General features: G+C 26.5%; 1 protein-coding gene across 2 annotated transcripts in view; it reads right to left on the bottom strand.

Annotated features, from left to right (window-relative positions):
* Positions 1-23,371, bottom strand: part of LOC129958750 (inactive phospholipase C-like protein 2) — a 39,196-nt gene extending 15,825 nt beyond the window's left edge. Inside the window, exons 1-12 of one of the 2 annotated variants that reach the window (XM_056071409.1) lie at positions 22,557-23,371; positions 18,475-18,630; positions 16,158-16,364; positions 11,872-11,914; positions 11,564-11,693; positions 5,385-5,494; positions 4,237-4,300; positions 2,946-3,039; positions 2,750-2,867; positions 1,853-1,938; positions 1,645-1,762; positions 812-983 (exon numbers count right to left, since the gene is read on the bottom strand). In XM_056071409.1, the coding sequence (XP_055927384.1) occupies positions 812-983; positions 1,645-1,762; positions 1,853-1,938; positions 2,750-2,867; positions 2,946-3,039; positions 4,237-4,300; positions 5,385-5,494; positions 11,564-11,693; positions 11,872-11,914; positions 16,158-16,364; positions 18,475-18,630; positions 22,557-22,983 (1,725 nt within the window). In that variant the 5' untranslated portion in view covers positions 22,984-23,371. The remainder of the gene's footprint in view (positions 1-811; positions 984-1,644; positions 1,763-1,852; positions 1,939-2,749; positions 2,868-2,945; positions 3,040-4,236; positions 4,301-5,384; positions 5,495-11,563; positions 11,694-11,871; positions 11,915-16,157; positions 16,365-18,474; positions 18,631-22,556) is intronic. The other variant, XM_056071418.1, reaches the window with a different exon arrangement.
* Positions 23,372-23,695: the final 324 nt, after the last annotated feature.

Below are 23,695 nucleotides of genomic sequence, written 5' to 3'. Positions count from 1 at the left end.
AGAAATGACAACAAATTAGCAATATATATATAGTAAATTGAACGAAACAATCTAAACAACAGTATAAGTTTGGTCTGACTATCAAAATTTGAAGATTAAAAATGTTTTGTTTGAGAATCTATCAAGAGACCAGTTACTTAAAATATTTAATTGAAAATTGTAGCGAGCGGTAATACTGGCGAACCGGCTGGTCGCCAAAGGCGGCTAGTATATATATAAATGGGCCATACAATGGTTCAATATTGTTAGCTTCAACTATAACTAAAGCGTACAAAGTGACTACTACTACACATTTAAAATAAACCCAAAAAATGATTTAGTGATTGATGGTAGTCATATTCAGCATTGACCCTTCAGGGAATGATGATCATCAAAAAACGTTTTGTGATTTCAATGGTTGAATGATAAAAACAACAACAACAAAAGTAACTTAGCTTGATGTCATTTAAATTCTATGCAAGGAATTTGTAACATCAGGGGGAAAATATTTTCTTATTAAAAAATGTAGCTATATTTGAGGACATTGAGGGCAAAGAAGGTTAGCAAGCTTTCTTCCAAATATGATACTGCAAATCATATGCTTATAGAAACTGGAAAAACTATAAAAAAAACTAAGTGAGAAATTTTTCTTAACTCAGAGGATGGTTAGAACAGAAAGCCTTCACTGCATTCTTTAAAATATAGAAAAATCAAATTGTAATTAAATGAAGAATTTTCAAAACTTTTATTTTTGATATTAAATAAGAATGCAGTAAAATTATAAGAGAAATTATGTTAAGTACACTAATATCCTTGAAAATAAAACATTTACTTTAATAATTATTTTTCTTTTTAAAAGTTCAGGTGTCATCTGTGAAACTTTCTGCTTGCCCTCTTTGCTTGGAATAAATAAATAATCATCTAATATTTTAGTGAAGAGTGAAGCGACTTTCTCTTGATTTTCAAGACTGCAATGATTTTCTAAATGAATAATTAATGGATACCTGAAATAATAAAGAAATTCATATTAACAAAATTTATTAAATGAGCAGTAATAGTATATACCAAATAAAAAAAGATAAAAATAATTAAATTTACTTTCATTACTATATAAGATGTCTACAAAATTTTATTATTATTAATGAAAAGTTACTAAATAATTTAGATGAGTGCAATACTACAGTTAAAAACTCCCTCATATCTAGACTTTCTACTCAGATAATAGATACTTTAATTTTAATTAACTTTACATTCAATAAATCAAAAATATATAATTCTAGAAAAAATTTCTTTTTAGGCAATATTCTAAATGAATGAGAGGAACACAACCTTTTTTAAAAAAATTTTTACACTATATATTTTAGTTTTAAAAAGTGTAAAATACAAAATTAATAGCATATATGTATATTTAGAAAAGACTGAAACAATATTTAAATACAGTATATCATCCATGTATTTCAAAAGTAAATATTTACTGGAAAATAACTGAAATATATTACACCATTCACTATTAAATTTAACTGAATGGTACATGCAGATAATAATATAGCTTTCATATATTAGTATTTAATAAAACTTTCATTGAACTAATACTTCTATTTTAGATGTTATTGCATAAAACACAATGGTCTATACTTAATTTAATAAAAATATTTTATATCTTACGGTGATGTAACAAAAGCGAATTCCACAATTGTTTCCAGAACATCTTCAAGAGAAATTTTTGAAGTTAAGGTATTACCATGAAAGACAACAGGACCATCCAAACCATCCCAACAATCCACTAAAAAAACAGGAACAAAAACAAATAAATATTACAAATGTTTTGTCTATTTTTGCAAAATATAAGACAATCATAGGAAACTATTTATACCCTTCAAACAGCGACAGCCCATTTTCAGAGCAGTGCTATAACCCTCTACACTGGAAGGCCCTTTTAATTGATCTTCTAAAAGATAACTGTAAAAAACAAAAAGAATGATTCTAAACATGACTGTCAAAAACAAATATTGGTTAACCACAAACTAATAATGCAATCTTATGTTAATTACTGACAATAACAATATAAATGATTATATTCATAAATATTTTATTTCAGTAAAAGTTCGGCATTTTATGATTTAAATGTTTTAGAAAAATCTAAATATAATACATTAGAATTTTTAAAAAATCTATAACTGCAATACAACATAGAATATTAAGAGCAAAATCCACTCTATCTAAAAAAAATGAGCTAAAAGTTGTAACATTTTAATGAAATTCACTCTACTGCAATTATTTTAATCTATTAACACATTTTTTGGTCTTGTTTCTTTGAGAATTAGTCCAAATTTAGAGTAGATAATATAAATTTTATAATATCTGCTAATGTAGCATAGGCCTAAAAATCACACTGTGCACTTTTAGACTGATAAATATGGACTCAATTAAAAATGAAAACTTATTACCTATTTCAAGAAAATAAATAGAGTGTTTTTTTTGTTTTGTTTTTTTAAGTCTGAAGCAAAAGACAAATATGCACAACATATTCTTTAAAAAATTACAATTAAAATTGAAATTTGACTTAAATGAAGATTCATTAAAAAATAACTGGAGTGTGACAACTAAACTTTCTAATACAGAAATATAAAACAATGGATAACAGATGAAAAATTTGATGACTTTTATACAGACAAATAATATTTCACTTTGAATTTCACACTAAGACAAAATTGCTAGTTTTTAAAATAAATATATGGCATACTTAAACAAAATAACTATATTTACTAACGTATTATGAGATGTAGAAATGAAATAATGAGGAAAAGGATGAGTCATATCTTGACAAACAGTCAGGTGTTCAGGATTAAAAATATCACAGCTTTCAGACAGGAGGAACAGAGTAAAACCTAAAACGAATTACATATTTTGAATTATTAGAAGAAGGTTAACCATCTATTTAAATGGCAGAAAGAATAAAAATTTACCATCAATTAGTATTTGTTTATTTTTCTTAGCTTCATCAGATGGCTCATATTGCTCAATAATCTTCATACAATCTTCTGTGCTAATATTAACCATCTAATTGAATGAAATAATCATAATTTTAAGAATGCAATAGATTTTAAATACAATTCATATGACAATATATTTAAACATAGGAGAAAAAAAGTTATATAATTAGTATACATGTCAAATTGTAATTCTCAATAAAATAGCAAGAAAATTGAATTATTAATCTACAAAGAATTAGCTGTAAAAGTAACACTTTATATTATTTATTTCTGAAAACATATACTTTATAATACTTTATTTGAAAGATTTGCAAATAAAAGAATAATACTAATATATGAAACAGGAAAATTGTCACTCAAATGATTCCATCAAGGATTTGATTAAAAATGGCGATTAACAATGCCACATTAAATAATTTAAGCACATATTCTTGTTGAAACATTGAAAAACAACAATTTCTTTAACAGTGTCCAATAAGGAAGTTCAGGACGGCATATATTTAGAAATTATATTAAAAAGTAATGCAAAGCATATATTTTATATGTTCATTTTAAATCTTGGATTCTTAAGTAGTGAAGCTCTTGTTATACATAGTTTCAAATTACTTTGTTCACATATAAGCTTCTTTCTATCATCTGCTAAATACATTCTTTTGCTGTTATGTATTTTAAATCCTAAAATGTGCCATAGAATTTTATAAATTGTCTTACTGATAAAAATAAATAAAAAAGAAATAATAAGAAAAAGAAATTAAAAAATAACTAAAAAAAAATTGTTGTTTAGCTACAATAAAATCTTTTGAGTCAAGATGATTTAGCATATTTTTTGCTTATAAATATTGAGGAATCTGAAACAAGATGACCCTAATCTTTGTTACTTAATATTTGTTATCCATCTTATTAGCATAAAATAACCAATAACATAGTCATAATATCTCAAGATTCTGCCTGGACTTCAGAATATTAAACAGAATCGTAGAAATATCTTGTTTTAAAAGGAGACAGATTTTTTTCCCACCATCTCATTTGGGATTCTGCTTAAGAATACCTCATATAGGTCTGTATAATAAAATGAATTTAATCTAGTTCAAAATTTAGCAAAAGCCTATCACAAGAAACAAAATATTTAAAATTGTTTCTATATGAAAACATCTTTTTACATATCAGTGACAACAGGAAAAATATATAATATGATGATAATAAAAAATGAATGTATACTTTTAATACTCACTAAGCTTTAAAATGATGAAAATGAAAAACTTACTCCTTGTTCTCCTTCAAGAAACAGTTGCAGATCCTCTAAAGTCATATAATCCTTACCAGAGAACCTTAAAAAAAGCATATAAATAAAAATAGAAATATAATTTATCAGTTACATAATATTTCTTACTTTTTTTTTGTTGAAATTTTTACAAGTTAATTCGCAGAGATGAATTTAGCATTAGAGACAGTAAACTTCATAATTAATATAAGAACCCTCCCCTTTTTTTTAAATGTTGAAAACAAAAGTTTTAATAGTTTCTATTATGAAAGTGGCTTCAGAGCTAATCTTTTTTTTTCTCAGCTTCAATGTGAAATTTTATCTAATTAATTTTCAAGATATAGATTTTTGAATAATGATATATCCAATCAACTCTTAAATTATATGAAAAAATGATTAAAAAAATAAATTTTATACAAATTTATTATTACAAGTCAACTAAATGTTAGTCTCTCAGACAAAAAAATATATACTACTAGCAAATAATTTTTAAGAACAACACCAACATACAAGGTGATAAGAATAAAAATATAAAAATGCACCAGATTTAAACTAGCATTGAAGATTTTAAAGGATATATTTATTGAAAAACACATATAATATTTATTTTTTAAAACAAAAACTATTAATCACTATCAAAGAAAAGGCACTTTATTAACTTTTTACAAAAATATCTCAAACCAATAAATACATTTAATAAAAGTTTTTCAAATCTTCTAGTTTATTAAAAATAATTTTACATTGGTTCTAAATGACTGTAAGACATAAAATAATGTTTACAAATAGCCACCTTTGGCAAACAGTTGTTCAACCACCACTATAATAATAGCATTAATCAAGTTTGATGAACTATATTTTATTGTAATACAAAGTTGTCTTCAAAATTATGCTCATACGATAAACATAGAGTATTCAGATTGATTAGCAAGAGGTAAAATCACTTTAATTGTTGAAGCTGGGAGTTTTGCAAAGATTTATTTTGTAATATTTCACGAAGCTGGTGTGGTAGGGGCAGGGTATTAGTGATGATGTACCTAGGAATTATGAGTTTTCAGATGAAATAAAAACTGGCGGAAATTTGAACGTTTGGGGTTGGGGGATGTTTTTTTGGTTTTGCCAATTATTTTAAAAACATAGATAAGCATATTCACCTTATTAACAAAAAATGTATTTCTTTCCTAGTAGTTTCAGTGAATATATTTACAAAACCACTTCGATCGATTCTTCCTCTTTCTTCTCCTTGCTTTCCATGCTCAAATTCCTATATAAAAGAATAAAAAGTAAGAAAATAGAACAGCAAAACATATCATGGTTTTCCAATATAACCCAATTATAGTCTGTGTATTTTCTGTTGGCGGTTCAAGGTCATATTTTCTACCTCGTTAGTGGTTGTCTGGTACCAGTAATGCGGTAGAGAATATGACCTTGAATCGCCTACAGAAAATACACAGACGATAGTGAGAGAAAATGAATTCATAATTTTAAAACGGAATTAATTTATTTAAAAGTAAACAATTTTTAATATACAATAACATTAAATGAAAGCAGCATGAGATCTTTACTGAGAGATAAAATCTTTATTTAAAAAGTAGGAACTCTGCAATATTTGAAGTAGTAGTAGCAATAGGCAGGCAAGGCTGGACACAATTAATACACAAATTTAACCAAATACAGCTCTTAACTCAGAAGACACTGAGACGGAGTGATACAAAAGATGTAATGGAAATAATTCAAATGAAATATCTTTTAAATTCAGAATATTTATGATTTTTCCCTCCATGTTTTGAAATTCGTTCATAGGCCAGTGTATCCATTTTTCTTTTCCTAACAGAAAGCTGACTCATAACAGATTTTCATAACAGAAAGCTGAGCAGTGCTCCTGATAAACTTCTCTTACCGTAATAAAATGAAGAAAAATTGCAACCGAATTCCTAAATTTTAACACGTTTCCCCGAGAATAAAAAGATATAGCATTTACATACGATTCTTTTATCAAGGAGATATCACTTCTGCAGTAATCTAAGAATATTTTCGTTTCCAGTCCCCAGACACTATTGTAGTTCTCATTCCCAAGATATCGGTAATTTTCGAAGAGTGACAAGAAATGTGGAGACACAAATATATTTAGTTTTTAACAAAGAATATAATTATTCCGATCTAATATAACTCCTGACTACTTTTTTTTTTCTCTTTATTTCACACACAAAAAGGTGGGGGATCTGGCTCCTTCCATTCATGACGGGACGTACTTCGGGAAGGGTTGTACCGTGGCCGATGATGGCCCTTAGGACTCACCACAGTTCCCGTCAGTGTTATTGTTGCGTCGGTCCAGTCATTCAGTATTTTTATCCGTGTGCTTTCGGGCGGGTCGGAGAGTCAGTGATATGACTTCTCTTTATTTCAGATGATTTAAAATGAAATCAGTAATATTATATTTTCAGAATTAAAAAAAATGTACAAAAATTCAACAGAAGAATTAAATAGCAATTGCAATAATAATTAGAAAATGAAAGGTCAGTTTTAATAGTGAAGTTTACTATCAGCTTATTTTGCATGTTGTTTGCAAAAATTATGAATTTATGAAATTTTTAAAATCATTTTCCTAAACGAAAAAGGAATAAAATCTGACGGAAATTCTACCAGAACGAAACCCACCAATTTAAATAGATATGTAGCAAATCTCATAGGATGTAAATTTTTTTTACATATAAAAATCATGACATATTATTTATTTATCATAACATATTACGACACAGGAGAAATAATAAATGTGATTTGTAGTATTTATTTGAAGAGCTAATTTCATTTATCTCAGTTCTTTTATTCCAAAAAAATTGACAAGTAGTAAAATATAAGCAAGGAAAACGTCTTCATTCTTGACATTTTAAAGTATCAACATCTTAAAATATATAAAATTGCAGCATCTTAATTATCTTTCAAATTATTTCACTACATTTACAAGATATTTTCTCCAGCCTTCTTAAAAGACAACAACATCGTATCGTTTCCGCATTCTGTATTGTTTGCGTCCGAACAGAAATAAATTTTTGTTCATGCATGAGAACTTATTCATCTCGAACAAGAAACACTTTTGAATTTTTGCTCGTTGCTGCAATTCTTATTGAAAAATTCATTTAGATAGGTGACTACGCTAAAAAACGAATTTTTTGGCGGAAATATCAAATATTTTTATTAAATATTTTGTATTTCTGAAAAGTTTTTCTTTTTTTAATGAAACTATTCGAATTTAATTTCTGTATTCATTTTATATTGTTTCAATCACAATAGCATACATTCGCTCATTTAGCATGACATATCATTCAACCGCAATCGACACAAAATTGAATGCGTTGTCAGTTAATGCTTTTCATATTAATTACACTAAAAACATACACGAGTATGAAACTAAGTGAATAAACGAGTGCGATTTAACACAACAATATCAGACAGCTTCGGTCTTAAAAGTGGGAGTGACAAAAATGAAGAATTCATAAGAAATTATTTGATCAAAAATTCCTCGCTTGAATAAGATGAAAGCTTTAATATTTTTCAGGATATGGATGTCAAAGGAAGAAAGAAAAAAAGAAAGGAAAAAAAAAAAATAATAACTTTTCTTTCTGTCTTGGAAGGTTTATAAAAATAAATATAAGATTTATTTCTTTTTTTTTTTACGTTTTCTCTCGTACATTCTTGTGTCTTATCATTATTTTGCACATGTTACCATTATCCAATATTAGACATTCATAAAATACTGAAGTCCATCTCGATTAATTCATTTTTATTGTAATTAAAATATTTTATAAGCATTCTTTTAGAAAAAGAACCAGAAGATTAAGAATGTTGTTAAATTCGAAACAAATTCAAAGAAGTTAAAAATTTATTTCTCATTGAAGTCCGATAAAATATTTTTTATGATCTTGCTACAGAAATTAAGATGATTTACTGCTAAGGCTTGTGTTTCGATAATATACTAAAATCTAGAATAAAATATAACGATACTTTTTTCTAGAATTAGATCTCAAAGCAATTAAATCTTAAGAGTCTCATAAAAATTGATTCAAATATTGACACTCATTTAATCGCCAGTAAAAAAAAAAAAAAAAAAAAAAAAAAACTGAGAACATTTTTTTTTCTTTTTTTTACAAATTTAAAACAAAATTTAGGGTCAGTTACCTGGAAAAAAAATTTAAAGGATTAAGATGAAGAATTTTAATGAGTTAAGTAATACTTAACTAGCTTTAATTAAATGTACTATTAATTATTCATTTTGAAGCTAAATTAAAGGAACTCTTCTTGCCTCATGTCGGATGTGTTCTGTTCTTCTCTCAGTAAATTTTTGTCGCTGTTTCTGCTAGAAAGTTAATTGAATCAAGACTCAAGATCAACCTGTAAAAACAGACTGCAAGAAAGACTTATCCTTCTTATGATTCGAATAATAAAAATTCGAACAAAAAAGAATTTTTTAAAAAAATTCTTTTTTGAATCAAAAAGGAGTAAAAAACACACACACCCCCAATAGCCATTCTTAATTCATAAAAAACATAGCACCATAACCATTCTTACTGCAACATTGCCTAGACCATGGGTTCTGCCGACCCTACTCTAGATACGCCATAGAACTGAACCAAGATAGACTGCAGTATGACACGGAACCCTTTAGACGCGTGACCCAATTAGAAGAAATCGATCCACTCAACTAAAGACCGGTCTTATTTGAATCTTTTTCATTAGTTCAATACATCCATATTTTGAGGATTTCAGTAACTTCTTAAAACCCGTAATTCATGAGAGAAATTCACTGCAAAATTAAGTATTCAATAAAACTGCTTTGAATGAAAATGGAACAATAAATAATCGAGCAAAATTGTTTTAAATTACTAAAAAACTTTAACAATAAATATTATTATGAATTTGTGATATTGTTTCCCAGCACAGTTAGCTCAATGCTAAGGAAGACAGACAGTTTTACCATTATAAATAGTTCTGATGGATGTTGAATCAATGACCATAGGTCATGGCGACAAAATCTAAGATTCAAGAATCTTTGAGAGTAGCTCCATTAAGTGGCCAAATATGCTGATATTTTTAGAACCAACCTTCTTTGCTATGTCAAGGAAACTATAAAAAGCTGAGAGACAAAGCTGAAGTCAGTCAGTAATGAGTCGAATAGTTCAAGCGGATAATCCGTTGAGAGTACAAGACGATTACAAAAGCCCGAACAGTTGAAAAAAGTCTTTCTCTTTGGACCTCTTTTGCCGTTATAATTATTTATCAACGATTTGCTGCTTGTGTGCTGCTGTTTTCTGCAAGTGCTGTCCTAGCGTATGCTTTGGCTGTTTTTGTTGTCAGTATAAAACGTCATTATTTGTTACTAATATGTTGGACTTTTTCATCGTACAACAAAAACTCGATTTTTTTCGGAAAATTATTTTCTGTAACAGTATTATTATTTTATTATAATCTTTTACTATTTATATATTACACATTTCTTAGTAAAATGATTAAATAGTTATCAGATTTGAATAAGCCAATTTCTGCAGTTTTTAAAATATTTTTACATTACAACTTTACAAGCTGAGAAAAGGGGGTGAATTTCGGCATTACAGAGATCGGGATTTGTTAAATGGAAATATATATATATATATATATATATATATATATATATATATATATATATATATATATATATATCTGAGAAACTTACAAATCCTGCTTTTATGAAAAATTTCCTGCATTTTCCCGGTTTATTCTGCCGATTTTTAAATTCCCTGTGTTTTTCTGGTTTTCAAGATTTTCCAGATGGCGTGGCAACCCTGTTGTAGCTATGGCAGTACTGTAATCGACGTTTGGCTTAAAAAACGGCTGGGAAATCGGTGCTTTGCCGTAAATGTTCTATTTATGAAGGTACCGTATAACTGTTATTAATTATTGACACAGGAAAATCCAGATACTGACAGAACTCTGCGGTCAGTTTTGACTGCCATTGTTTTCTTTTGAGCCATGACAATTCGCTTCAATATCCACCAGTCCCTTTCACTCAACTTCTCTTCCAGTATTTTGCTTTGTCGAATTTGTCTTGCCAAGCTGTATTTGTACGCTGTCATGACTTTAGACACCATATCTCTGGAAAAAAGTTGAAAACTTAAAAGCTGGGATGTTTCGGCACAGTTGTTTAGCTAGTCGGGCTCATACAATTCGGTCTTTTCGAAAGTCTGTGAGGTCTGACATTTTACGCTTTTGACAAAAATCCAAGCCGTATACAACTTTATTAAAACTATCTCCCACTAAGCATGACGTATAACTTTTATATTAAAAATAACAAAACTGTTAGCTAGGACTATATTTTGATGCTTACAAAAGCGCATTCTCAAACATCACTTTTATTCACAGGTGTTCCCATCACTTTGATAACCAACTCTCTATAAAAATTCTGGAGATTATTATTATTCCCCCCCCCTTTTCTTCTCCATTGCAATTCCGAATGTTGACATCACCAATTTACTATTCCTAACTTGTTCTGATTAAGAGTACGATTGCTAAACCGAACCTAAATCGAGATTTGATCTAAAAAGAATGAATTAATAAATTATATCATTGAGTTATCTTGGTAATACCATAAATTATGCAAAAATTGCTATAAAGGAATAGATTCTTTTTAAACATTATATTGATAAACGTGAGCAATCTAGCATAAAACAACGTAACTTTTTACATGTTTCCAAATAGTCAGCAGAAGTAGAATTTTATCATAAACTAAAAAGGAAGGTACTTACAGCGGTTCAAAATTGAAGGTACTTACTGCGGTGACGATCTTATGCCCGAAATTTTGCTCCTTTTTAGTTTTAATGTAAACTTTTCACAGACTGGTAAGTGCGCAAAAACACGGATGGCTTCTATTTCTGATTTCAGTAAATGACCGATTTGTATTGGTTATTCTACTTATGGAGAAAGATCAGTGAACTGTTGACTGCGATAATAATTTATATAAATTCAAATTCTAAAATAAAATTTCCTGATCTCTCGAAATTCCCTGAACATTTCCTGTTTTTTGACTGTCTACCCTGCGATGGTCCTATGACTGTGAATTTTTCAGTGTTTAAGAATAAATTTAATAATGTTGAAAAAGATTGCTATTTATATATCCGCCCATTTTTCAATCAAGATAAAAATAACAGTCAACATTGAAATTATCGCCAAATTAATTAGTATTTTATTGCAAAAGGCATGAATTGAAATCCCATTCATATATAGAATTCAGAAATTCAATGCAAATTTTTAGTGATAAGTTCAGCAAAAATGTATGAGAATTAAGGTACACAGAATGACTTACCATAAATTTTTGGTGCAAGCGGACTGTACTTAGAGCACTATTAATTCTTTTCATTAATGATATGGCATCATATTCACTCAGTAATCCCTTTTGATCGGTATCTGCTTGATCGAAGACATCTTTTAACCATCTAAATCACTAGCTAAGGTTTAATCACATTTTGCAATTCAAAAACTTTTTATGATCATACAAATCAATAAAAAATATATATATTAAGGCCATACAATAATTTTCAAAAATATTGATCAAGAACTAAATTTTTCTGTTAAAATAGCATTTAGAAAAATAAAACACATTCGAAAGGATACTTTTCTCTCATTTTTTGAGTTTCATCAATCGAATCTGGCGCTGCTAAAAGAAAGGACCAAAGTTTATACATAAAGTTGAATTTCAACATAAAAAAGATCAAATAGGATAATTAAAGGGTAACAGGTGAACAACAAGATGAAAAAAGGGTTAAGTGATGCAAACAGAAATAAAATCGATCTCTAAGGTCTAAAAAGTTGTATATTTAAATAATAATCAACGGAAATAAGACCAAAATTTACCTTAACACTAAAATCATGCTACAAGAACTATATACTACATTCTTCAAAAGTCTAAAAATTAAATAAAAAAATAATAAAGATTTTTACCATCTTTTAAACAAATGCATTGCAATATTTTATATTGTAAATGGCTGTCTTTCTAGATAATTTTTAAATGTGATCAGCTTTATCACTGTTTTGATAAAAGTACATTATTTTGTAGTTCTTCACTAAAATAATATATTTATGAAATTATCCAAAATTTACAAGTAATTTCAAGCCTACTCAAGAACAGGAAATGTTAAATTATGTTGACTTAAGTTTCGGATAATCTTAATTTTTTTAAAATCAAATTCTGGCATTGTGGCTTTTAAGAGCAAAGTAAATCCAATGTAATCTATGTTTCCTTGCTCATACATTTTTTCTGTTGTCCCAATAATGAATCTCAATAGTTGGGTTATAGTAAGGGGACATTTCAAAAATCAACCCAAGGAAACTTTATTTTGTAATAATGATGAATTGGTTTTCTTTTTGTCAAGCTTTTTCATCTTTGAGGAGTTAAGTTCCTGTTCATTATTGAGGAAGATAACAAATTTGTGTAATCTATCGGCTCAATGTAATTCATGGCATCAAAATTTCTTAAAGGAAGCTTTAAAGCTTTTAACAACTTCGGTTTATAGGTTCTTTAGCACTTTAACCGAATTCTCATATGTTTGTCCCTCATCCACCATTATAGCTAACAAAATGTTTTCTGGGTGACAGAAGAAAACGTTTCTCTCAATCACAAAACCGATTATTCTTTTAATGCTATCTAACAAATATTTCGTTTCTTGCACAACTTTCAAAATATGTTTAGGACATTATTTTACGGAGTGATGTCTCTTAATGTAGAACCTAATAGGAATATGTTGCCACAATGCAATTACAAGCCTTTACGAAATGTTTGGGTAGTGAGCAATCGCAAAACTCGGTTTATAAATGTCAACAACTATCAGGACTGACCAAAGGCCTCAAAATCTCTTGCAGCCAGATTTAGAGTAAATTGCCTTGTCTCAACTGCTCCAACAATATTTAGAAGGCATTGCTAGTCTTCACAAAGTTTTATCTACATTGATTTCATACAGCAATCACTTCACAATTTATAAAGGGTAACTTCTCACAATCATGCAGATATTTGCTAAATTTCCTAGAGAATGACGACGGTTTAGATGTTCGCGTAAATGTCTGCATGGTAATCCGCCGAAATGAAGCAAGCAAATGAACCACTGCAATGTATGCTGAATGTTAAGATCTATCTGCAGACAGTTCCATTTCTCCCAATTAGTGTTTGTTGCTTCGCCATCATACAATTGTTTCCAATTCATTAATGGTAGCATTATTATCTTCTAGCTATTTATTTTGCAATTTCACAACTATTTCCATTCGTTGGAATGAAATGACCTACCAAGTTATTTTTAAAAAATTCGTATGCATATTTGTGTTCATATTTTTTTTAGTATTATCTTTTATACTAACAAAGTATATTCCTTTTATTATGAATCAATTCATATCTTATTACGTAATTAGTCGTCCAATAATATATTATGTATATTTGTATAACGGTAAAATCCAGATTTCATTCTAAAGTTTGAAAACTTTAGTTTTAAAGTATAAACACAAAATAAAGTGTATGTGATTTTACATATTTTTTCTTTTTTCTATTATGATATATGAAAAAGGAAGAACTTCCGATCCCATAACAAGCAAAAAATTGTAGCTTCTACAACTTTAACATAAAGGTAAATTTCAGAGTTTTTTTTTCAAGCTTTCTGACTGAACTGAAGATTTAATGCATAATTTTTTCACTTTTTTTTTATTGATTAGTAAGCAGATAAGCAGCTTTTAGAACTTATTACAATTTGAAACACGAAAAATCGACTTTTTTTTTTTTTCTCATTTTGTATAATTGTACAATATATGATTAAAATAAGCATTACTTAGGAGGCAAATAAAGCTGCTAGGTGCTGAGCAATTTCTTTAAAAATTACATTTGGTGTGCTGATTTCAAATATGAAAAGTTTTTTTTCAGCAGCTTTACTTTTTACATTTAAAACTTAAAAGAGCAAATTATTTTTTGGACAGAAATATCACATAAATAAAAGATAGAACATTAGTATTCTCATATACAAAATTCTGTGGTAAATAAGATAATATTATGATACTATAATTTTTGTCATGGAAAAGATTAAATTTAAAAATAGGACATTTCAGTTAATGCAAGTATATCTCATATGGTCAGAAAGGTCTCACATGAAATATATTTGCTTCTTTTACTATGAGATAGCAGAATCATACAATTAGATAAAAAAAAGTTATATATTAAATAGAAAATATGACTGAAGGAGAAAGAAATATCATTCATGAGCTCTTAAGCAGACAAAGTAGAATCATCTTACCCTAAATGCAAATTAAACTAGGTTAATATAACAGTTTATGAATATGGCATCCCTTGATTTGCATACTTATGACAAAAAAATGGCTGTAATAAGTAAACCATGTCACCTTAAAGTTGTAATTTTTTTATGATTCTTAAAGAGAAAATTCATAAATGATGCTTATTTCATGGATGCAGAATATTGAATAAGGCAAAGTGAAATGAATTCATCTAATTTATTCTTGCAATTCAAAATTTTTTTGGACAGTCAAAATGTTAAAAATTATTTTATTTTAAAACTTTGGTTGTAATCAGAGTATATCCATTACTCACACAGTTCCAAAAAATTTGGCAGCAGAGGCAGAATTATCTAGTAAGAGATTATGAACACATAACCAATCAGAATGAACTATTTCACCAGAAAATTAAGATAATGGAATAGCAATACTAAGAAAAATGGGATATTCATTTTATTGCAGATTACTATTAGAATCTTCAAAGAGATTGCATAAACAATGTTCATTCAAGAATGCTAAACAAAAGCTTTCAAACTGAAACTAAATTTCTCTTTTGTTTTTATTTGATTCTGCTCACTTCTAATTTTTAATTAAGCTATTGTATATTTATAAAGGCATCATATTTTTCTGAACATGCTAATTTTTTAAAAATATTATTTATTAAGGAAAATAATTTTTGATTTAACATATACCTAATCATAATTTATTAATGGCATTAAAATATGAGATGACCTCTGTTACTTAATAAATAAAGAGAAAGCAAATATATCATTTAATTTTTTTGAATAATTAATATAATATTATATATTCTTGCACAAAACAATATATAAACACTCCATTCTTCCAATACTGCACTTCTGAGCTTAATTTTTTCATAACCAATCATTACTAGCAACATTAAAACATATAAAGAAATTGAGAAAATAATTTGAGCCTTAAAATTAACACTTGATTTCAAAGTGAGAGATAAAATTCATAATTTTGAGTCCCTGCTGACTCACAAAGATTTTAGAGAAACTGGAATCTAAATCTGAAAACTTTCCAGTGATATTAAAGTGAAAGTATTTGCAATATTAAAAAAAAAAAAAAAAATATGATATGCTAATCTAGGATGCAGAATAAAAATTTTGAGAAAAGAAAGATTTGAACATCTATTCTTTTAATCACAAAGCACAGAATGACACTAATACAATCAAAACAAAAGCAAGTAAATCATTTATGATACTTTTCCTTTATTTGGACAGTAACTAGTACTTAAGATGAATATTGACATGAAATCCAATTTCCCCATTGGTTATAGCAGTCACTAAAATGTATGCAATTTTTTTAAAAATACAGTCACCTTCTTTTATCAAGGGAATTTCTTAGGTGAATTTCCTGATTTGAAGCAGATGATTTAAATTCCTTTCTACATTTTACAACATTAAGTTAATATATTTAGATACATTTTTGCTGCCATCACACTAATGGGAAAGTGATATAAAAATAACACTATCTTAATCACTTAAAACCCTATGTTTTAAGAACATCACATCTTGAAATATAGCCTTCATAACAAAAAAATTCAACCTATTCCACAATATTCTGGGCTGCACATTTATAAAAATATTTTATCTAAAGATATTAAAAATTCTTACACTTTATTGCATTAATCAAAAGATTCAGCCCAGTAACCCAAATATTAGCTTCATCTGGAGATGATGCTATCAGATCAAGAGATTCAAAATTGTCATTATAAATTATTGAAAAAGCACAATCTTCAGAATATGTCCATGAGATTTCCTTGCTTCTTAATACATCAGTTGTTCTTCCCATTCGCACTTCCTTCATAGATTTTATTAGAACTGAAAATAAAAATGGAAAATGATTTAGAAAACAATAACAAGTTAATAGAAAAATTAGTTTAAAAATATCTAAATCATAACAAAAATGAATTTAAAAATAAATATTGATAATATTTATAAAATGTCCAATTTAAATATTTTTTTACAGTATGAGTTAAGGTATTGATTCTTTAAAGTATAATGTGTTCCAAAAACAGAATTAATAAAGTCTTAAAAAATTACATATTATATATAAACTAAAAAGTTATTTACAGTCATAAAATTGTTCATTTAAATTGCAAACATTTGACCTAATAATATTTTTTTTTCAATTACTTCATGCTTCTCAGAAGAGATACATCAATCAACTTTACATTTTTAAATATTAACATAATAGAGTATAATAATGCTGTATACAATTGTCAAGTTTTATTATTTATTTATAAGTCAATCAAATTGTCAAAGAACAAACATCAAAATCCCAACATCTTCCGAATTTGTTTTTACATAGTTATTTTTTTAAAACCAATTTCTTTAATTTGGATTAATGTTAATTTTTGGATGAAAAATTTAAACCATTTAAAAAATTAATTTCTCATACTCTTCAATAAAATTAGAAAGGAATTGTAGTATTGATTTATTGAAGCCCGAATAATACATTAACTCAAAAGTAAACAAATATTAAAAAAAGATGATCACCTTATATTCTTTGATTTTTTATTATAGAAAAAAAAAATCAAAGAAATTTTAAATATTTTTGTAGAACTAACAGTCTCAAACACTGAATTATCTTTTTTAATATTCATTTTGTTTTTTCAAAGTGTGAACACTTAAAGATATCTAAGCATTTAACACAAATTAAGAAAAAACACAGCTCTTTAGTTTTCTGACCATAACATGTGCATAAATTTTTGTATAATCTATTCAACAAGTTTGTTACTTTTAATTTCTTACACCTTTTTATTTAAGATGAATAAGAGGTTTCCACAATAGATTTGAAAGTTTTTAGACAACTTATACAAACTGTAGCCTTTTGAACTCATAGACATTTTTACTTTATAACATTTTCAAATGGTTAAACTGTATAGGAAGATAATAAACTATGATCAAACTGAGAATATAGAAAATATATGGTCATGTTGTAATTAAAAATCCTTATCAAAATAAAAATAATAATCAAACAAGTACAAAAAGTAATGCATGTTATTTTTACTTTAACAATTCAGTTTATAAAATCTTAAACAATTTTTAAATTTAAGTTAATTTTTCATTTTTTTTTTTTTGCATACCTTTATTTTACATAACAATATTGGGTTTATCCATACAAATATGGAGTTCCAAAAGCATAAAAGATAAAATTGTTAATTATACCAGTATTTTATTAAGTATGTGAACACAATGTGTTTAGAGATAAATAATGAAGAAAAATAATAAACAATAATTAAAAGAACATTTAGACAACCCTTAAATGCTTCAATAGTAGTAATATAAAAATAGATTAAATAAAACATAAAGGAAAAACCTATACTATACATATATTACTGGAAAACATTTCATTTCAATGTAAAATCTTAATTAAAATTATCTATTAAATAATTTGTAATAAAAGTTTAAAAATGTTTGAAACAAATACTATCAGCAATTATTCTTAGATATACTACTAAGCAATTATGATTTCATTTTGAAAAAGATTAAGTTTCAAGGAAATTAACATAATGCAGAACAAAATTTATAGAAACGTGCATAGCTTATAAATTCCACACTCCATTTACATGAAAGAATTTGAATACAATAGTCTTAGCACATAAATATAAACTAACATTATTATTATAGCATATACAGAAGAGGAGTTTAGAATATAAAAAAAAAAGTTTTTTTAATCTTAGCATTTTTACCAAACAATACATCATTAAAAACTTTTTTTAACACATAATTTTATATTTATATATTTATTTTATTTCCATAATTTTCTAGTAAAGCAAGAAATATTATGTATTAATCTTTAGCTTATAATAAGATAAAGCATTTTAGGTAAAAAGCATGCAACATCATTATACTTAGATTATTAGATCTCTAATTTGTCTTTAATATGGTAGAGAACAGAAGGGAAATAAAATATAAATAACTATACTTTTTGCTTTTGATGACTTTTTAGAAGATGGCATCCATTTCAAAGCATATTCATCAGAGCAATTTTCAAGTCTGAAGAAGCGTCTGTACTGTCGAGCACTTGGACGAACTTTGATTAGATTGCTGCCATTTATCATGTATTTAACACAATCAATAGCTATAAAACAGTTACAATATATTAGAAAATAAGGCAGAGAATGAGAACAAGACATTTTTGCTATAATTAATAAAGAGGTTTATTAGTAAAATATGTGACAATTAAATAAAGATATATCTGATTAAAAATAATACAACTTTTATTGAGAGTAATACTTTACTTCCTAATAAATTTTTTGTTCTTTTATATTTCAAAACACAACACTGATAATTTCGGCTCATATATAAATGTAAATATGAGTTATTAGGAGCCATTCTTATCAACCAAAACTAAAACTTTTAATTTTTTGAAATTAGATAAAACTGAAGATGTTTTGAAAGATAAAAATTACTTTACATATTTACTAAATATATTCATTGAGAAAATATATTCAGTGTATGTGTATTAAAACCATGACAATCCAGATAAAAGTGAGATAAATAATCAAAAAGCAGACTAAATTTGGCAGGTTAAAATATATTGACAAATATATTTTAATAATAATAATTAAAATTAAAAAAAATTCATTTCCTTCAGCAGAAATTCAGGACAACATTCTGATCATTTATAAGGAGAGACAGATTATCCTCTTAAGCTCAGAAATGTATTTAGGTATGCTATTGCTTTCATAAAGAATGATTATTGGTTAATTGTCAACTGCTTTGATGGCATTAATTTATTACTAATTTTGAGTATGTTTTGGCAAATATAAATTGAAATTTCATTACAAAAACCTTTAAACAATATTTCAAAGTATAAAAATCAAAATAATCTGATCAAGGAAATTCCCATGTGCATTTGAAATTATAATTGGCCCTAGATATTCTGAAATATAGAATTGAAATCCAGATTAAAAGGTTTGATTCCATCTTTATTTCACATTATCTTGCAAAATTCCATTAGTGCAGCTTGAAATCTCAGTGACAAGAATGTTAAGACGAATATCGATACTATAGTATTACCATTTAATTTTGATGGCGACTGGTAACTTGTAAAAAAAACAGTATTCATTATTTTAATACTCAACTGATGGCTAACATACTCATATTTTCAAGCTCCAATAATATTATATACTGTAATAAAGGTGCACACTTATCTGTAAGTATCAAATCAATTAACAGACAATGGTGGATTAAAATCAAATTTTTATGAGCTGATGCTTTGAATAATTTCATGCATTCTCGAACAATACTACTAAATTAAGCATCTCAAAAAACATAATATTTCTGAATTAAAGAATGAATGAATAGGTAAAAAAACTGTAATATATTCAGAAAAGGAAACCTTCTCATTATAATTATTAGAAAGTAAACTGTATATTAAGAATAAATATTATCAAGCTCATGCACTAAAATCTTTCCAATATTTTCAAATACATAAGCAAAACTTTCAAAATAGTTTTTTAGATTAGATAATATCTAAATATATTCTCTTTAGTAAAAGTGTTAATTAATTTGAAACAGGCATGAAACTTTTTTTAAATTCATGTCAAAGTGAAGTTTTTGTAACCTTTAATTTCCATATAAAACTGTGCTATTAGTTTTTTAGATTGGGCCACATTAGACTTACAATTAAATGTCACATGTTACCTGAATAGATAATAATACTGATTATTACTCTTATTTTCCATTACTACTCTTTTTCCTTTCATTCATAAGAAGTAGTTTTGCACTTTTATCCTTTCATTAATTTTATTTATTTTGATCCTGTTGATAACTAGATCTCAGACTAATACAAATAAGACCTCAATGAATTTTGACAAATTACTAATAATTCAAATTATAAGAATTATGAGTATTATTATCAGACATTGTCCCAGTAAAATTTGAAATGCATTATTAGTCATACTTAAAAATATCTATGTGACAAATTAGCTATAATATATAGTACATAGCTAATAATACTGTAGAGTCCTCTCTTAATAGGAAAACAAATTCTGTTATGACCACTTTTAATTTTTAGTAGGAAAGAACTAAGGATTTGTAACTTTTTTAATGAAGTTTCAATTCACATTTTGTAATTTTTATCAATAACACTTATTTTTCCAATTTTTTTTTAAAAAAGTAAATTAATATAAGTAAGAACAACATTTTTTTTCTAATGAAAAATTAATGGTGTCTATTTACAATACTAACTGAAACCAGTGACAAAATTATTATATTATGTATACTATAAAAATTGGCATCTAGAATTTATTTAAAAAACATGAAACATTTAAAAAAAATAAAATTTTATATATACATATTAAAATTATAAAAGGGTAGGTTGGGTAAAATGATAAAATTTTCAATGAATACAGAAAAAAATCAATATATATATATATAATGGTTTAAATAGACATTTAAAAATAATTTTAACTGCTCTAGACTTGACATACAAATAAATTATCAAAAATATAACTGATAAGCAATTAAAGTAAATATATAAAAATTTTAATAGTTATTTCAATACCAATAATAATTTTGATATGCATTTAATACTTGTCCATATAATTCTCATATAGACTAATTAATAACAGCAAATTTTGATTGTTTTAAATGAAATATAGGAAATTGAGTTTATATAAAATGATCAAAGCTCTTAAAAATTAAAAACTAACACTAACATGAATTTAAACATAATTTAAGCAACAAAATAGAATATTCGTTGAAAATTAGATCACTACCCTAATAAAATTAAGCATTAACCTAATCATTAAAAAATTAGAACATTTGTATTTTAGAAAAAAGAAAATATCTCTTGATATTTCAAGAAAATAAATATCATATTGATGCAAGCTATGATACTGAAAAAAATCCAACCAAACCTCTTATTTTTTTCAGTTTAATTATAAAAACGCAGAAATATTACTTCGAATTTAGAGGAGAGAATAATTCTTCGACAAAGAAACATTTCTTTCAAAGAGAAACTGCAACTAATATAATGAAACCACTTAAAATTGTCAAAAAAAAAAAAAAAAGTAAATGTTAAAACAATTAACAAATAATTTTAAATGAGTTGATGCACTTTACAAAATATGTAATAAATTTTATCAAAAAACAATTTTTAAAAAATGTACATAGAAATATATTCTATAAATAAAAGAATTTTTATTTCATAATTATTGAGATGCCAAGAGATGCAACAGTAAAAGATAAGAATTCTATATTTCACTAAATATTATTTCTATTTTAAAAAATAAAAAGAATGAAATGCTGTAGAAAATTATGAAATATTTTATAACAAAATAATCTAACAAATGAATTCCATCTTCACAGAAAATATATGCTTTTAGAACTTTGCAGATTATTTTTTAAAGATGTAAATAAAATAAAATACAACCAAATGGAGCTTTTTTTTTAAGAAAAGAGTTAAGCTATCATGGAATTTAGATTAAAATGAAATTTTGGTTCAGTATGTAAAAAAATATATAACTAAAGATAAATTAATAATATTATAGATATAATATGCAGTGTAAAATATTTTTTAAAATTATACATTTAATGAGATGGCAAACAATTAACCCACACACCCATAAATAAATTATTTTATACAATGATTAAATATTTTAAACTAAATCATCATCTGTTATTTTATTGAAAAAGTAGATACTATTTCTTAAGATTCAGCCAGAATTGGATGAAATTAATGTGAACACATTCTCTTGAAGAATAATTATAAATATTTAATATAAAAAAGTGAATACACTTTGATTATTGAACAATTTATAGAAACACTATAGTTGTTAAATATTAATTCCAAATTTATTAAGAGACATTGACGCATCTCAAAAATATGTTGTAAATAGCTTTTCATATGCACAGCAGCAATACATGCATATATTTTAATATTTCTATCATACATAGTAACAAAAAATGTATTTCCAACTTTAGTTAATTAATCAACTATAGCAAACTAATTTCTAACTCGCAAATTTCAGAGTTTTGAAGTCTTTCAGTACAACTTACCATTTGATATTTTGCTTTCAATAGGAAGACTAGATCCTGTGTGGAATGAAACAGATTTTGGCCTTTGGTACTGATTGTGAAAATGTGTGCATTTGTCATCTCTGCTTTCTGACCCAGACCAACTATGACACATTAAATTTTCACAGCTATCTTCTTCTGATGGAGTACTTCGATCTTCCCGTATGGGAACACTTGCTGAAGGCTGCAGAGCTATATGAGGAAGATTTGGTAAATCCTTTTTAGTTGTTTTTAATCCGGAAGGCGCGGAATTAGTTTCGGTTTCTGGTTCACTGTGATGATCCAAGTTTCTAATTCGAATTGGAGCGGCATCACAAACATTAGCGCAATCACCGTTATTTTTTATCTCCACACCATCGCTTGAAATATTTGTATTCCTATCAGTGCGTATATTCTGTTCAGAACTCATTTATATTATTTTATTAAGAACCACATTTTTTTTGAGTATATAATCATTTCCACAGGAAACTATAATGAAAAATATTGAAATAAGAAATTAAAAAAATTATGGCAATGATAATTTTTTTCTTTATACACTTTTAATTCATTTTAATACGAAAATATTAAATCCCCAATAATTTGATGTTAATCATATGTTTCATCACAGTATGAATATACAGAAGACAAATTTAAAAAAGTTGAAATCTAATTGAAAAATATTAACTTGCTAAAACGCTTAAGACTTGATACACAAGAATTCGTTTTCAACTGGAGCAGACGACCGATAGTATAAATCGAAAACCAAAAACTGTTAGCGCGAAACAAAACACACACTGCACACACGTCTACCGCGATAAACAAACTTCACTCAAATTGAAATCACTTTTGCCGGCCGCTAGAGGTCGGTAGAGAGACTAGAAACCGTTGCCATTTATTTGAATTTATTTAGAAATTTTAGTACTAATTCCTGATGTTTATGGTTCAACAACCTAACAAATGCATTGCTATTAAAAAAAAAAGAATGATATATATTATGCTTTATTATAATCAAAACTCTTGATTAGTTGCTTATGCTTTAAAAACGTACACTTTATTGTTGTTGATAGGTCAAAGTTTTTCGAAAGGAATATTTTCCGACATGAAACAGACTATCGCCCTATCATATCAGTAAAAAGATTCGT

Source organism: Argiope bruennichi, chromosome 2, assembly GCF_947563725.1.
Source record: "Argiope bruennichi chromosome 2, qqArgBrue1.1, whole genome shotgun sequence".
NCBI lineage: Eukaryota > Metazoa > Arthropoda > Arachnida > Araneae > Araneidae > Argiope > Argiope bruennichi.
The sequence above is the reverse complement of the archived record's forward strand: the minus strand, read 5'-3'. Positions and strand labels throughout refer to the sequence as shown.